The 18452-nt window shown below is 34.2% G+C and overlaps 1 protein-coding gene across 1 annotated transcript in view; it reads right to left on the bottom strand.

Moving 5' to 3' along the window:
• Positions 1-18452, bottom strand: part of COL4A5 (collagen type IV alpha 5 chain) — a 224561-nt gene that overhangs the window by 20479 nt on the left and 185630 nt on the right. The window contains exons 37-41 of the mRNA XM_045881390.2: positions 12802-12928; positions 9469-9549; positions 8734-8832; positions 8157-8207; positions 6753-6938 (exon numbers count right to left, since the gene is read on the bottom strand). Of these exons, the coding sequence (XP_045737346.1) occupies positions 6753-6938; positions 8157-8207; positions 8734-8832; positions 9469-9549; positions 12802-12928 (544 nt within the window). The remainder of the gene's footprint in view (positions 1-6752; positions 6939-8156; positions 8208-8733; positions 8833-9468; positions 9550-12801; positions 12929-18452) is intronic.

Raw genomic sequence — 18452 nt, 5'->3', positions numbered from 1 at the left:
AAAAAACAAAAAGTGCATTTCTCTTATCATACATACAAAACATTAAAAAAAAAGAAAAGAATTGACCAGTGAAGAGTCTAACCTTGAAAACCTGGGAAGATCAGAGTTCACCAAAGCCCAAAGATCGATGTTAGCAGTATCAGACATCACACAGTACAAAATAAGATTATGAGTTAGAAGTGGTTCACATTATAGCACAAGTTAAACAATAATCCTCTTTGCCAGCATTTCTCATATCTACAGCATAATCAGTATGCAAACAGAACCATACAGAAGTGTAGACAGCCAAACATTTTCAAATAGAGCTTATTATAGGAAATAAGCTGCTCGCTTTCATTAATCCAAAAAATGGAAAACTCTACTAAAGATATCATGTTAACACTGCTACTGTGGCTTTCCAAAAGTTAGCATCTCAAACATTAAAGTTGGTAAGACAGTACCATTTCACTGATTGCCTTCCATTCCCTTCACAAAGGGATAATTTTAGATAAATGCTTACATTTATCTTGGCCTCTGCCTTCCTTTAGTAAAAACTCAAGGTGCAAATTTCTTGATATGTTCAGACCACCTCAGAGAGGTACAGTTAACCTTAAAGGCCTCATTAGACAAAAATACAGAGATCACAGGTGACTAGAGAAATTAAAATGTAAGTACACAATGGCTATTACCAACTGTACTTCTATTTGCCTTCTTTGAAAATCATTCTATGAAGCCACATTCTGATTTTTTTCCTAATTCATCAAGAAGCTTTCTTCTGTGAATTATTACTTATAACAAGTTATTTAAAGAGAAAGAGCCAATATGTATTTGTTCACCACTGAGTGTTAAAGAGCCAAATTTTCCAAAAATGTGAAGACCATCAGTGAAGGGGTACATTAAGAATATTTTGACATGCAATATCCTACCCCAAACCACAGAAAATATCACATTTACTTTATTATTTTTCAATGCACGTATTAAATCAGGCTATTAACTTTTTTAAAAAAGGATCATTAAATAAAAAGATAAAAAGCCTATAAATAGGCCAACTCTTGGTTAATGTTAATTAACTATAAACACAATTTCCTTTCCTTAGAAGTCTTGCTATGATTTATAAACACTGAGCTTAGCAGAGAGAATAAATTGTGCTAGAGCACTGAATCTAGGATTTAGAAGACCTAGGGTCTGTTGTTGGTTCTACTATTTACATCTATGCGACTGTGGACAATTCAATCTCTGAGCTTGTTTTCTCACCCACATAATAGGAACAGTGTTATCTGCCCTAACCTCCCTCGCAGAGTTGTTTTAAAGGTCAAATTCCATTTTAAAAATATAGACCTGATATCTGCCATGTGCAAGGTGCTACAGGGTACACAAAGATTAGCTACACCCAAACTCTGCCTTCAAGGAGCTCTTAATAAAAGTACATTATATGATGTAAATGGTGGCATGTCACATAAATATAAAACATTATTATTACTGCCAGGCAATAAACTTTCAAGGCATTTGATAATTTGAAATTCAAAAGGCTAAAAATCAGCTTCTGTTTGTTTAAATGGTTTCTAAACCACATACAGAAAACTGACTCAAGATGACAGTTTGAGAGAGTCTGGCCACACAATTAGTTAAATAAAATAGAATTCCTACCTAAGATAATTCTGAATTTGAGTAAAGACATTTTATATATGTATTTGCTATAGAAGGACCAATAACAAGAATGCTTAGAAAAAAGTCACTGAAATATGTATTTTGGTCTGAGTAACTAATAAAGAAAACTTCAGATCATATCATAGCAAAACTTCTAAGATTTTAATTTCTAAGAATTAAAATTTTAATGAGTTATATGCCAAGTCAATTTTGTACATGAAGTGATCGATCCATTATTTCTCAAATGACTTAACAAAGTTTAACTGAAAAAAATAAAATAAAAATACCTAAAGTCTTGTACATCAGTGGTAATAACTAAAGATAAGCTTATGAATTGATTGGCAAATTTTATTTTATTTAAATTCAATTAGCCAACATATAGTACATCATTAGTTTCCGATGTAGTGTTCAATGATTCATCAGTTGCATATAACATCAATTTTAAATCCAGTTTCCACTTAAGGTTGTAGTCTTCAACTGTTGCAAAGAAGAGAACACTGTAGATACCAGGTTCCAATAACTATGTAATTTAGAGTACATCTGGTAAATAAGATGTCAAGTTGGTTTAAAAGTGATGTGGCTACTTCCCTGTTTCTTCTTTGAATATAATCTAGTGCCCCAGAAGAAAGCAATCTTCTAGCCAACACTAAAATCTGGAAGTGATCAAGGCAGCAGACTTCTATGCAAGTCAGAAAGGGGAGTACTCAAAATTACTTCAAAGTATACCCTAAGTTTTCTCTTTATCATGGTGATAGTTAAATAGTATGCACTTGTCCTAATCTTTTTGATGACATCCATTTAGGAAAAACTCAAGAAGCAGTTAATAAGGATTGGTGGAACTTATGAGGTAACAGAAAACAAGAGAGTGGAGGCAAGGTCCAGTCTGCTGTAACTAAGAGTCTCCTAAAATGGCAGAAGCAGCTTTGCTTCATCACTTATTATATTTATAACTAGAATAAGAAGCCAGATCATAAGCATTGAGCCATACAACTGCCTTTGTCAGAGGATGATATATGTTACTAGTAAAACAGACACTGAACAGAGCACTGGGAAGCCCTAAGTCAGATTCCCAGCTATGCCAGTGACTAACAGTATAACCTTGAGCAAGCTTCTTAACATCTTTGGACCTCAGTTTTCTCGTATGTGATGAAGATTCTCTCCTTAATTAAACTTTAGACAGGCTCCCCTGACCCTTCCTCTCAACTAGGCCTCATTCTTTGGCCCTGTTTTTGGTATGCTGAAGTCTAGTTTTAGCAAGAATCCTTGAGCAAGTCAGTTTACGGAGAGTCCCCCCACTGCTGATATCTGATCAAGTCCCTTATCCCCCAACCTTGATGTCTAAGTCTTTGGCCTGACTTTAGCAAGAATTCTATTAGGCCAGTTTAGCAAGAATCTACCTACCCTTGATGTTTCATGTTAGTAACTTTTCATCTACTGACTCCCTCACTCTGCTGGTTGACTAAAATCCCCATTTATCCTTGTTGTATTCAGTTGAACTCAGTTTCTTTCCCCTATTGCAACTGTCTCTCCCCTACTGCAATAGTCTTAAATAAAACGTGTCTTGCCATCTTTAACAAGTGTCTGGTGAGTAATATCTCTTTGAAAAGTATAAAACTTAGGTCACTTCTAGATCAGATACTCTATGGCTCTATGAAATTATAGGTTTGTGGAAGGAGTGATGTAGTAAGTAGGAATAGGTAACTAGGGAATCTGTTCAGATAAGATGGCTTCCTAAAAAGAATCTTGAAAAATTACGAATTTTTAATTCATAAAATTTCCTGCCATTCCCAATAGTCAGAACTTAGGAATACACTTTTTCCCCATTTTAGTTCCTCCTTAGAAATTTAAAAAGGTCTATTTATCTTGAAATAATAAACACATTCAGATATTTGTGGTTCCTTTTACTCCTAATTAGGTTAACATCTCTCACTGTGAATCAGCAATTTTCCATTGGACAGCTCCCAATAACTATTCTTCAGTGTGTAATGTTTTTATGCGTATAATTCAAATAAGAGTAAGAGGCTTCTGTGTCGGTTGTATGGAATTTTTTTACTCTATACCTATTAGTTCATTTTCATAGCAGGAGAATTTAAAACCTTGTGACAACCCAAAATGTGAAGATGGGATGGTTTGGAAAATTACAAGAGTTGTGGCAAGTCAAGAATTGCATATTTGCAGGATCTGATAATACATATTATTGTTTAAAAAAGAATGCCTTTTCAAGGATTTGGAGAAAGGGGAACCCTCCTGCACTGTTGGTGGGAATGCAAACTGGCGCAGCCACTGTGGAAAACAGTATGGAGGTTCCTCAAAAGTTAAAACCAGAACTACCCTATGATTCAGCAATTGCACTACTAGGTATTTATCCAAAGAATACAAAAATACTAATTCAAAGGGATACATGCACCCTGATGTTTATAGTATTTTATCTATATTATCTATAGTAGCCAGATTATGGAAAGAGCCCAAATGTCCATAGAATGATGAGTGGATAAAGAAAATGTAAAATATATATATATATAAAATGGAATATTACTGAGCCATAAAAAAGAATGAAATCTTGCCATTGGCAACAACATGGATGGAACTAGAGGGTATTATGCTAAGCAAAATAAGTCAGTGAGAGAAAGACAAATACCATATGACTTCTCTCATATGTGGAATTTAAGAATAAAACAAATGAGCCCAGGGAAAAAAAGACAGAGACAAACCAAGAAAGAGATTCTTAATTATAGAGAACTGATGGTTCGTGAAACAGGTGATGGGGATTAAGGAGTACATTTCTCGTGATGAGCAATGGATATTGTTTGTAAGGTTGAATCACTAAATTGTAACTGAAACTAATTTACACTGTATGTTAACTAACTGGAATTTAAATAAAAAGTTAAAAAAAGAATGCCTTTTTGAAGGATAGTTTGATTTCATTTACATTAATAGATATAAAACAAAAATAAGAAATATACTCTACTCTGAAGGTAAAGGTAAAATATTATACAATACACTTTTGGGTACTATAAATTTTTGACTAAAAATTACAAAAAATATATGAATTTTAAAATGTTAGTTTTCCTAACTAGGTAATTTTGGGTTATTCCAATAGATACAAACATTGGACTCTACAGTTCTTTCAGCTTTCAGAGACAGATCAACATGTAAGAACTGAATTGGCATATATGCTCTTAAAATACATTCAAGCACTTGAAAATATTAGGTAGAGGTATATATATATATATATATATATATATGGAGAGAGAGGAATTATATATAGAATTATATACTTATACACATATACATATATGTATACATATACATGTATATATGTATAACTATATATACACACATACATATAAATATATATAAAAATTTAAGAAAAGTTTCAAAGTTCATGCAGTTACTACTTTGGAGTTAAGGAGCTAACCTGGAGGACCTGGATAGGGATCAAAGTTCACCAAGGCCCAATGTCATCATTAACAAAAAGGAAAAATATCAAAATTGTTAGCAATATCAAGAAACTAAAGCATTACACTAACTTCTTTCAAGTTAAACTTTAATTCAATAAAAGAATACTCTGGAAGTTCATATTCATGCACCTGTAGATAAACCAAATTATTACCACTTAGCATCAGCACTAAAACAAAGACAGCACATGTGACATATTTTGAAGGACAAAAAAAACATTTTTATAATAATCATTACCATGAGCTCAAAAACAACTAATTCTAAGATCAATTGGGTTTAAAACTCCATTTTAATTTGCAGTTTATGAATAAACTGAGATGTCGCAAACTACTCATGAGGAAGGTGTTCTTCTTCCTACTATTTAGAAACAGTAATTTTTAAAAGCACCTTTGTGACTAATGTCTTTATGTTGACACATTTCACAAAAATGTTCCACAGTGAGCTCCATTACCAGTAAAAAACAAATAATCAGAGTGCTGATTAAAACATAAAAAATGATAATAGTTTGGTTTATTTTGTAATTATTGCATGCATAACCAAGCAAGACATTGGTGTCAATTCTTCACATGCAAGAGTTAATATGGCTGAGGTGATTTTCACTGGTTTTCTTCAATAGTAAAACAAGGTAAAACTCTGAACACCCTCTATAAACAGTCAAGTCAGATCAGATAAAATCTGGTTTTGAAATGATCCTCTGGACAAAGTATGTGATCCCATTTGATTCATGTTTTCAGAGCATATCTTATTAAAATTAACTCCAATCACTTCAGAGTTTATGGTAATTTAAATGGAGATTTTTATTTTTAAATACATTTAAAAAATGAGTCAGACTTTCAAAGGCTAAAAGGACAACTGTTTTGTTTCTTTAACCTTAGATTTCTCTTATTATTTTAAATCAATGAAGGCCAAGTTTTTAATTTCTCAAAATATAAAAACTGAATATTAAGTCCCAAAAATCTGTTAATAATCTGTCACCAGTGGTTGGGCTCAGCAACATTAATCCCAGATGAAAACAAGCATTTCCAAACAGCAAAATGAAGTGACACAGCACATACACAAAATGAAAAGCGAACATTGGATGCAAAATTGAGACTACAAGAGCAGTTAACACAAGACAAATGAGGTATAGACATGAAGCTGGTATGAAGAGATCACTATTCAATTTAATCATGCTGTGATGTTGAAGATAAATTTGATTGCCTAGTTCCTAGAGAAGATAAAAAATTTTTTATTGTGCTTGGTGACATTTGCTGATCATATGAGAGAACCATAGCAACACTTTGGTATGGACCACAAGCATCTATGGGGTGATCACTAAAATGATTTCTGTGATGACATGCTGAGAAGCTCACATTAAAAATGCAGATGGCATTTTGCTGCCAGGTTATCAGTATAGTTTTATGTTTTTATTAAAGACTAATAAATCCACTATTTCCTTTTTTCCTCCAAGTTGGTTTGTTTTAGTTCAACTTTAAGTAAATGATGAAAGGCGTTACTGAAAAGAATTATTAGATGCCACAGAAATGGATGGAGCTAGGTATAAACCAAGCTATTTACTTGTAAGAAGTTCTTACAGAGTCTTAAGTCCTAAAAACTGAATAACCTGCCAGCAAAATGAAATAAATTAATGAATAAACAGACTATTCCCCTACCACTCATGTACATACCTGGTCTCCCAGGAGGACCCTGGGGCCCAGGGTTGCCTTTAGGGCCTTCCAGAGCTGGACCCGGAGAACCAGGAGGGCCTGGGGGACCCTGCACACCAGGGAAACCCTGAAAGCCTGGTTCTCCCTTTGGACCAGGAAGGCCAGGGTTTCCTGGAATGCCAGGTAATCCTCCATCACCCTTTTGACCTATGAAAGCAAAGTGACAGTAGGAAACAAATTAGATACTGCCTGTATTAGGCTTGCCTATAAGGCTAAATGTATTCATTCTTATTAGAACAAGTGATGGGATTTGCTAGGATCATTTCTATCTCCCACCAAATTCCTCACCCGTCCAAAAAACCCATTCGTTTTATGAAATATATTCAACTGCTTACAGAAATATTTATTAGAGTATGTATAGAAATATAAAAACAGTAATAGCTTGGATCCTGAAAGATACCCTTTGTATTAGGACACAGAGCAAAGATCACATGATCAGTAGCTGTGAGAAAATAAAAATCGAAAAAATAGAAAGGCTTAAAGTATTGGCATGAACAGGTTAGAGATGGCTGGGGGAAATTCCTTGAAGAAATATTTTGAGGCTAATTTTGAGACTAATGAAGATATGGATCTTCAGTGGTTGCTGTATGTCCCTGAAGACAATTCTATTCAAGATTTAGAATCCCAACCCAGACAAACTATTCTCAACATTTTTTTTCTACACCACCAACATACCTGAAAGCGATGTAACAGTGGCACATTAAAGTAATAATTTTGACATTGGGATCATGGGAAGGATATAGGAATTTCTAGGAGATATGTCTGTAGTTTGAAAAAAACTTCCATAGAATAGCTAATGGTCACTTCAAAACATAAACAGGCACATCTGTACACACAATCAGTCATTCAATTAATGCTTTGGTGCTTACAATGAAAAGTAAGAACAAGTGAGGGCACGTAGATGTATATGAGCACATACCCACCCAAAACGCAAGATGCATATTAATATGAAGTTTTCCATTTTTGTTATTGGTACATGTTTCTAAAAAGTTTCCTTATATTACTTTGGTTTTGTTTCCATAGGGAGAAAAGAGGATTTTTTTTCCAGCTGAAAGACTTTAAAAAATTTAGTGAAATCTACCTCTTTCTACAATTTTGCTTTCTTTATCATTTCCTCAGCAGTTACTTATGAAATTAACAAAGGGATATTTATATGTAAATTTCCTTAAGAATGCATTTTTATGTAGCACAACTCTTTCTACTAAATTGTTAATTAAGAACTGCTTTAAGATATAACTTTAGCTTTTGAGTTTTCTGGGGTTGTATGTGCATTTTATAACAGTAAGTGGTGAAGATGGAAAAATAAATGTACTGGAGCACATTCTCTTTATATGGACTGATCTAGTATGTTTTATGAAAGTTTACCAGAAAGTCCTGGGAGTCCAGGGGGTCCTGGGATTCCAAAGCCCGGCTGACCTGTCAGAGCATAAATCCAAACTCTCAAATAGATAATAATAAATGAAACAAGGACAAATTATTTTGGCTCATTCAGTTTTTTACTGAGTGCTACTATGTTATATGAAACATGCAGAAGATTTGTTTTCAACATGGAACCACAATTCAAACATGAGAAAACTATAAAGACATATTCTACTTGTGATAAGTGTTAAATATATCTTTATATACATATAGATCTATAAATGGAATATAGATTGCATAGTGAAACGAGGTCATCCAGAAAGGATAAAAAGAGCTGGGTAACTTCTTCACATGAAAAACTGGGCAAGAAAGGATATGGAGTTTTTTATAAGGAGGCAACCTGATTGATAAACGTGAAGTAATATTCTCAGTAGAGTGCAAGAAGGTACTTAGGAAGGGAAAAGTGTATAGCAGCTTAGAGGTTAAGAAAGAAGATATAATTTCATTGTGGATGAAAACGGGCAAAAGTTAAAGAAGACAAGAAAGAAATTAGAAAATTAGGAACAATGAAAAAATATAGCACCTGGTTCACCCTTCTGTCCAGCTGGTCCAGGAATACCATCTTGACCTGGGTTGCCTTTTTCACCTGGAGGCCCTGGTGGCCCAGGACGACCTCCACCACCTAAAGCACAGGGTACAGCAGGTTATACCTATCCTCCCAATTCCCTTTCCTTCCATATTCCCCATTCTCTCCATACTAGCTTCAAATAGTTCTATCCAAATGACACAAAGTACCCGAGACACCCCTTTAAATGACGAAATCTTGTGAAAAAGAAGCACAGAAGGAATAAAGGCTAATAAGGAAGAACTTTATCATTCACTCAGTATCCAAAAACTTCCAGTTTCTCATTTTAATCTAGCTTTAGAATATCAAGGAGGGTAAGGTGTGGGGGTGGAATGGGGTGCTATTATAGGCCTCATATGTGGGGCCAGAGAAGTGACTTGCTTTAGAACTCAGTAAACAACAGTGCTACACTTTGCCATTCCGAAAAATACCAGAGTTTCCACTAATTGTAGGATATTTGAAATAACTCTCCCTGGAAAGAGCCCCCCCAAATAAGGTTCCAAAGTAATAATTTTAAGTAACTTTTTTTTAAGAGTTGTTCACTTAAAAAAAAAAAGTTGTTTCCTTTGTACCTAACAAGTAGAACTAAGTTTCTTTGTCTTAAAACTGTTCACAGCTCCCAGAAATTATTTGACTTTCCCAAAATGAATATGAGCTTTAGTTTTACAACTAATCCTTAGGTTTCATGCTTACCTACAGGACCAGGTTCTCCTGGAAGGCCAGGGTTCCCAGGAGGACCATTAATACCTTTTGCTCCAGGAAGTCCTGGGGTTCCTAGAATAAAGAGTTCAATTTAGTAATAGAAGAAAAACTGCATTGCTTTAAGAGTTACAACTCAAACTTACAATTTATAGAGTTAGCACAGAAACAGTGAAGAATAGGGGGAAAAACAAGGAAGATGCTGGTATTTGCTCAATATTTTTTTTTTAAGATTTTATTTATTTATTTGAGAGAGAGAGTGAGAGAGAGAGAGAGCACAAGAGGGAGGAGCAGGAGAGGGAGAAGCAGACTCCCTGCTGAGCAGGGAGCCCGATGCGGGACTCGATCTCTGGACTCCAGGATCATGACCTGAGCCGAAGGCAGTCGCTTAACCAACTGAGCCACCCAGGCGCCCTTTGCTCAATATTTTTAAGAATAATTTTAAGTTTTAAAGTGATTTATCCAGAGGCTGGCATTATTATATATTCATAATAAAAATAATCACCAAAATATTACATTGGTAGAACTGGTAGGATTCCACTGTATGGATATACCAATTTTTTAATCCATTCATCTATTATCAGACATTTGGGTCATTGTCAGGTTTTAGGTATTATGAATATCTATTTAATTTACGGAAATCTGTTCTACTTCCAGTTTTTAGCTACTATGAGTAACACTGCTATGAATATTTCTGCACCAGTATTTTTGAGGATATATGTCTTAATTTATCTTGGATAAATACCTAGATAGGAATGGAACTGCTGAGTCAGAGTAGGCATATGGTGCATCTTATTAAAAAGAAAAAACCTGCCAAACTAATTGACACTCACAACAATGTTTCAGAATTCCAGTTGCTTCAGATCCTTGTACAACATATGGTGATATCAGTTGTTTTAATAATAACCATTCTGGTAGGAATGTAGTGCTACTTCATTGTGGTTTGAATTTGCATTTCTTTGATGGCTAATAATATTGATCACCTTTCCATGTGCTTATTGGCCATCCATATATCTTCTTTTGTGAAACGTCTGTTCATAGTTTTCCCCATTTAAAAAAAGTGGATTGTATATCTTGTTATTATTGAATTGTATAAGTTCTTTATATATCCCAGATATCAGTCATTTGTCAGATACATGTTTTGCAAGTCTGTGGCTTCTCTATTCATTTCCTTAATGATGTCTTTTGATGAGCAGAACAGAAGATCCCAGGTTCTTTAAAAGAAAAAAAACCAGTGTGGAGCAATTGAATATCTGTTTGAAAAAAAATGAACCTTGACCCCTACTTCACACCATAAAAATATTTTTATTCGAACAAATCATAAACCTAAATATAAAAGCTTAAACCTTAAACGTTACAGAAAAAATAGAAGGATACGTCCATAAACTTGAGTAGGCAAATATTTTATAATAGGACACAAAAAGCACTAACTATGAAAGATAATTAATAAACTGGACTTTACTAAAATTAACTTTTGAAAAAAAAATTAGCAACTTTTGTTCATCACACAACAGTATTAAGAAAACGTCATCATTGGGGCGCCTGGGTGGCTCAGTTGGTTAAGCGACTGCCTTCGGCTCAGGTCATGATCCTGGAGTCCCGGGATCGAGTCCCATATCGGGCTCCCTGCTCAGCAGGGGGTCTGCTTCTCCCTCTGCCCTCTTTCCTCTCGTGCTCTCTGTCTCTCATTCTCTCTCTCTCAAATAAAAAAAAAAAAAAAAGAAAATGTCATCACACAACAGCATTAGGAATGAAAGGCAAATTTAAGACAGAAAGAACATATTTGTAATACATGTATCTGACAAGGACTCATATCCAGAATATATAAAGAACTACTCTGAATCAATAAGAAAAAAGGGTAAACAATCCAATAAATGTGAGCAAAACAACATGGAGCAGGCATTTCAAAAAGATGCTATCCAAAGGGCCAATAAGAATATGGAAAGGTGTTTAATATTGTTATTCATTTAAAAATGTAAATTAACACTTCAATGAGACACTTCTATGTACCCACCAGAACAGCTAAAATTATAAAGACTGACAATACCAAATGAGGTGAGGACATGGGCAACTGGACATTTCACAATACAAAGTACTAACCACAATATAATCATGACAAGCCACCAGTAGCCACCCAGGAACATTTCATAGATTGCATGTGAGACTGTAATTTATAAAACCACTTTGGAAAACTGGCACCATCTACTAAAGTTAAACGTATACCTACTCTATGATTCAGTAATTCTACTATCAAGTTATTGTCTAAGAGAAATGAGTATGTATGTCCACCAAAAGACATGTCAAAGAATGTTAATAGCATCTTTTTTTTAATAGTCTCAAACTGGAAACAACCCAGGAGTCCATCAACAGGTGAATGGGTTATTGATTATTATGTATTTCTTCAATGTACTATTACAGAGTAATTATAAAAAAAAAAAACTACTGACACATGCAACAAGACAAATGAATCTTACAGGCATGAGTAAAAGAAGCCAGACAGAAGGATATATACTGTATGATTCCATTTATATGAATTTCAAAAACAGGTGAAATTACTTGATGGTAATAGTAGTGTTACCTTGGCGGGGGGTGGTTTCACTGTGAAGGGGCATGGGTAAAACTTTATGGGGCAAGGAAACTATTTTATATCTTGATATGTGTGGTGGGTACATGTATATATATATACGGGTAAAAACTCATCTATAGTCTTGTACATTTTACTCTACATTATACTTCAATAAAACGTTAAGGAAAAGATAACCAAAGGCCCACTCTATCCATGCCACTGTGCGATCCAAAAGACAAACAAACGAACAAATTAAATACAAGCATAAACAGAGCAGATAGTATAACTGTAGTTCAGGCTACCTACTTGACTATAATGCTAAGTCCCTTTGCTTGCATGACTCAGTCCTTGTCATATAAAAGAACTGAACAGTTGTCCTACCAAAAGCCACCTAACTGTGTGCCTGAGCACAACTTTCTAAGAGAATCAGCAGCAGGCTAAGATCTGGTAGTGTATATTATCACCTACAAAAATAGTAAGGTCTCTTAATTGACTTGTGGCTAGCAGTCAAAGATTGAAAAATGCTCTACCAAACAGTTTTTGCCCAGAGGATATTGTCCTGCTGAGCTGGTAATACTCATTCTCATTTTATACAGAAAGAAATTTGGGCAAAGAAAAGTTAAAGAGCTGGTTCAAGATGATGTTGCTAGTCAGTATCTCATTGGGAAACAGAATAGCAGTCTGCCAAATAAGTTGCTCTGTGGTATGGGTTAGAGTTGATAGGAAGGAGAGAAGGAAGCATTTAAGAAAAGGAATATTACCAGGGAATCCAGGAAGGCCTGGCTGTCCTTTTGCTCCAGGGGTCCCTGGTAATCCAGGCAAACCAGTATCTCCCCTAGAACCTTTGATTCCAGGGTTTCCTGGGTATCCAGGCAGACCAGGTTCACCCTAAAACCACGAATAAGAAGATAAAACTGAGTCTCTACATGACTTAGATTGTATAACAACATAACATTATTTAAAGAGCTTTTATTATATGTCAGGCACTCTGCTAAGTGCTTTACATAATATGTTTTGTTTAATTACTTGTAGAAATTTAGCCTGAAAATGCTTTGTTTAATCATCACAACAGCTCTTTGAGTTAGGCTTTATCATCGCTATTTATAAATGAGAAAACTGAATCTTGGAGAACTCAAGTGCCTAATGGCTCTAGCAAGCAGCAGAATTAGAATTTGAACCAAGTCTGTCAGACTCCAGAGTTCATGCTATTTCTAAAATATGTAAATGTATTATCTCATTAATCCTTAACAATTTGGTAAGAAATACACTATCCCATTTTACAGTGTTGCAACTAATAAGTTGTGGGGTCTGCATTTGGATCCAGATAGTCTGATTTGAACCTGTAATTGTTATCCCTAGTATGCTACAATGAAATTCACTGCTTACAATAATTATGTCCAACAATAGTTACAGTAGGTTCTACTGCAAAAAGTAAATTTAATCTTAACATGAATAAGTCTAGCAATTCTTCAGTGAACATCTCAAATCCTATATCCTCCATGAAGCCTTCTAGGACAAAGAAAGCTTATGCTAAGAATGTAGGGAAGGTTCTTATTCTGTCAAATCAATAATGGTTTCACATATGCATGTCTTGATTCTTCAACTACACTGAACATTCCTTTGGAGTCAGGGACAATTCATATGTAACCACTTTTGCTCAGTGAACTTTTGCATTATGTTTCCTTCTAATAGAGCCTTAGAATTCATACCCACTTTCACAAGTTAAAACAAGTTTTCCCCGATAACAATGAGAACATGCTGTAACTCTAAATCTACCAGTGTCCACTGCTTTGCTCATGAGGATCATGACCTCTCCAACAAAGTGTCACTGTTCAACATCATCTACTGAATACCTCCTTCTCCATTTAGTGCTTGTGCTTGTCTAGGTGAATAAGATCATCTATTTGTGACTCAAATGATTCTGCATTATGGCAAAAGCCTTTTTAACTAATTCCTTTTCTCTTTACATCCCATTGGGCTGGGAATATATGTATTTTGGTCTGAACCCTTATAAATCAAACATCTAGCACATTTTTTAAATTTTATTATGTTATGTTAATCATCATACATTACATCATTAGTTTTTGATGTAGTGTTCCACGATTCATTGTTTGCATATAACATCTAGCGCATTTTTACACACATAATAGGTATACAATTAAATTCTGGATTGAACTGGTTCCACCTTAGATATTTACACAGAAAAGCTTTGAATAAACTATCATAATTCTTCTTGTTATTCATGAACCAATGACATTTATATATCAAAATGAAAAACAAGAAGAAAATTCCAATAGTCTGCTAATGGTAAACTTGAAAGGCAATAAACAAGCTCCTGGTGATTTATGTTAAGTTCTACAAACAACCCAAATCTCTTAATTTCAACTAGCACTTGGTTCCCCACTACAGTTCTCACCACTCTACGGCCCTATTCTAAATTGTATAAAGAAAGTAAATATTTCACCAGGGCTTCTGAAAAGGACTACAATTTGCTAGTTTAAGTTTTATCTAAGTTTTTATCATTCATACACTTTCAGAGAAAGCAATGAGCTTCCAAAAAGGTAAGCAAGAAGAAATAAAAAATAAGGAGAGTTTACTCAGAACATCAACAAACTGGCCAGAAATCTTGTAAATCACTCTGAGAAAGGAAAATTCTATTTACAAAGCAAAAGCTTGATAGGACTTGAATAGACTTAAGCCACAAATATCTACATTTGTTCAAATGTTAACCTTTGATATAATTCTTTTTTTATTAAGATAAAATTGACATATAACATTAGTTTCAGGTATACAACACAATTTTATATTTATATATATTGTAAAATGATCACTACAATAAATCTATTTAACATCCATCACCATACATAGTTATAAAATTTTTGGTTCTTGTGATAAAAACTTTTTTTTTTACTCTCTTAGCAACTTTCAATATACAATACGGTATTAACTATAGTCACTATGCTGTACATTACATCCAATGACTTATTTAGTTTATAGCTAAGTCTGTACTTTTTAACCCTCTTCACCCATTTCACCCACCCTCCAATATTCCACCCCCATATCTGGCAACCACAACTTTGTTCTCTGTATCTATTAGCTCATTCTTTAAAAATTTTTGTCTACTTATTTATTTTTAGATTCCACATATAAATTAGATCATATGGTATTGGTCTTTCTCTAACTTATTTCACTTAGCATCATACCCTCAAGGTCCATCCATGTTGTCACAAATGGTGAGATTTCATTCTTTTATATGGCTCAGTAAAACCCCCTTGTATATATATCCCACATTTTCTTTATCCATTCATATACCAATGGACACTTAAGTTGCTTCCACATCTTGACTACTGTAAATATAGTACAATGTATATGGGGATGTGTATATCTTTTCAAGTTAGTGTTCTCATTTTCTTTAGATAAATATCCAGAAGTTGAATTGATGATCATATGATAGTTCTTTTTAAATTTTTTTGAGGATCCTCCATGCTATTTTTCATAGTGGTTGTACTAATTTACATTCTCACCAACAGTACACAAGACTTCCCATTTCTCACCATCTTTGCCAACACTTGCTAAAACTTGTCTTTTTGATAATAGCCATTTTAACAGGTGTGAAGTGATATCTCATTGTGGTTTTGATTTGCATTTCCCTGATAATTAGTCATGTCAAATACCTGTTGGCCCTTTTCATGTACCTGTTGGCCCTTAGTATGCATTCTTTGGAAAAATGTCTATTCAGTTTCTCTACCCATTTTTAATTGGATTCTTTGTTTCATTTTTAATGACTGTATGAGTTCTTTGCATATTTTGGATATTAACTCCTTATTGACATATGATTTGCAAATATTTTCTCCCATTCAGTAGGTTGCCTTTTCACTTGGCAACTTCCCTGGCTGTGCAGATTAGTTTGATGTAGCCAAACTTGTTTATTATGCTTTTATTGCCTTTGTTCCTAGAGACACATCCAGAAAAACACTGCCAAGACCAATGTCAAGGAGCTTACTGCCTGTTTTCTTCTAGGAGTTTTATGGTTTCAGGTCTTACATTTAAATCTTTAATCCATTTTGAGTTCATTTTTGTGTATAGTATAAGATAGTAGTCTAGTTTCATTCTTTGCCTGTGGCTGTAACTTTTCCCAACACCATTTATTAAAGCAACTGTGCTTTCCCCATTGTATATTCTTGCTTCCTTTGTCATAAACTGACTATATTTGTGTGGGTTTATTTCTGGGCTCTCTGTTCTATTGCATTGATCTGTGTGTTTGTTTTAATGCCAATACCATATTATTTTGATTACTATAGATAGTTGTGTAATATAGTTTGAAATTAGGGAGTATGATACCTCCAGCGTTGTTGTTCTTTCTCAAGATTGCTTTGGCTAGGGGCGCCTGGGTGGCTCAGTCATTAAGCGTCTGCCTTCAGCGCAGGTCATGATCCCAGGGTCCTGGGATTGAGCCCTGCATCCAGCTCCCTTCTCTGCGGGAAGTCTGCTTCTCCTCTCCCACTCCCCCTGCTTGTGTTCCCTCTCTGTGTCTCTGTCAAATAAATAAAATCTTAAAAAAAAAAAAAAAAAGATTGCTTTGGCTATTCAGAATCTTTTGTGGTTCCATACAAATTTTAGGATTATTTCTTCTATTTCTTTGAAAAATAGCATTGGGATTTTGATGAGGATTGCAGTGAATCAGTATATTGCTTTGGGTAATATGGACATTTTAACAATATTAATTCTTCCAATCCATGAGCATAGAATAATTTCACATTTATTTGTATCTTCAATCTCTTTCATCAATGACATAGTTTTCAGAGTATAGGTCTTCCATCTCCTCAGTTAAATTTATTCCTAAGTATTTTATTCATTTTGATGCAATTATAAATGGGAGTGTTTCCTTAAATTCTCTTTCTGATAGTTGGTTGTTAGTATATAGATATGCAACAGATTTCTGCATGTTGACTATGTACCCAGTGACTTTACTGAATTTACTAGCTCTAACAGTTTTTGGTGGAGTCTTTAGGGTTTTTTTAATAAATATAAAGTATAAATATACATACACACATATACATTTATTTTTCTGCAAATAGTGACAGTTTTTACTCCTTCTTTTGCAATTTGGATGCCTTTCATTTCTTTTTCTTGCCTAATTGCTCTGGCTAGGATTTCCAATGCTATGTTGAATAAAAGTGGCAAAAGTGGGCATCCTTGTTTTGTTTCTAATCTTAGAGGAAGAACTTTCAGCTTTTCACAACTGAGTATGATGTTAGCTGTGGGCTTCTCATGTATGACCTTTATTATGTTGCAATACATTCCCTCTATATACCCACTTTGTTGAGAGTTTTTATCATAAATGGATGTTGAATTATGTCAAATACCTTTTCTGCATCTATTGAAATGATCATATGATTTTTATGCTTTATTTTATTAATGTGATGTATCATATTGATTGATTTGTAGATGTAAACCTCATCTGTGCATCTCTGGAATAAATTTCACTTGATTGTGGTATATGATCCTTTTAATTGTTGTATTTTTTAATTTGGTTTGCTAATATTTTGTTGAGCATTTCAGCATCTATGTTCATCAGGGATACCGGCCTGTAATTTTCTTTTTTTTGTGGTGTCCTTGACTGGTTTTGGTATCAGTGTAATGCTGGCCTCATAAAATGAGTTCAAAAGTGTTCTCTCTTCTTCAATTTTTTGGAAAAGTTTGAGAAAGATACATATTAAATCTTTAAATGCTTGGTAGAATTCACCAGTGAAGTTGTGTAGTTCTGGATTTCTGTTTATTTGGAGGTTTTCTGGATTACTGATTCAATCTGTTTACTAGTAATCAGTCTATTCAGATTTTCTATTCCTTCATGATTCAATCTTGGAAGATTGTATGTTTATTGGAATCTATTCATTGCTTCTAGGCTCTCCCAATTTGTTGGCATATAATTATTTGTAATAGTCTTATGATCTTTTGTATATCTGTGGTGTCAGTTGTAAATCCTTCTCTTTCATTTCTGATTTAATTTAATTTTTTATTTGAGCCCCCTCTTGGTGAGTCTAGCTAAAGGTTTGTCAATTTTGCTTATCCTTTCAAAGAACCAGCTCTATTTTTAGTCTCTATTTTATTTATTTCTACTCTGACCTTTTTTTATTTCCTTCCTTCTACTAACTTTGGGCTTCATTTGTTTTTCTTCTTGCTGTTCCTTTAGATGTAAATTTAGTTTGAGATTTTTCTTGTTCCTTGAGGTAGGCCTGTATCACTATGAACTTCCCTTTTAGAGCAGCTTTTGCTTCACACCATAGATTTTTGAAAGTTGTATTTCTGTTTTCATTCTTCTCAAGGTATTCTTTCTATTTCTCCTTTGATTTCTTCTTTGGCTCACTGGTTGTTCAGTAGCATGTTGTTTAATCTTTATCCATTGATGTAA

Source organism: Mirounga angustirostris, unplaced genomic scaffold (assembly GCF_029215605.1).
Source record: "Mirounga angustirostris isolate CCGP_5_RB_7025 unplaced genomic scaffold, mMirAng1.0.hap1 SCAF_11, whole genome shotgun sequence".
Lineage (NCBI taxonomy): Eukaryota > Metazoa > Chordata > Mammalia > Carnivora > Phocidae > Mirounga > Mirounga angustirostris.
This window is presented reverse-complemented; position numbering and strand designations above follow the sequence as displayed.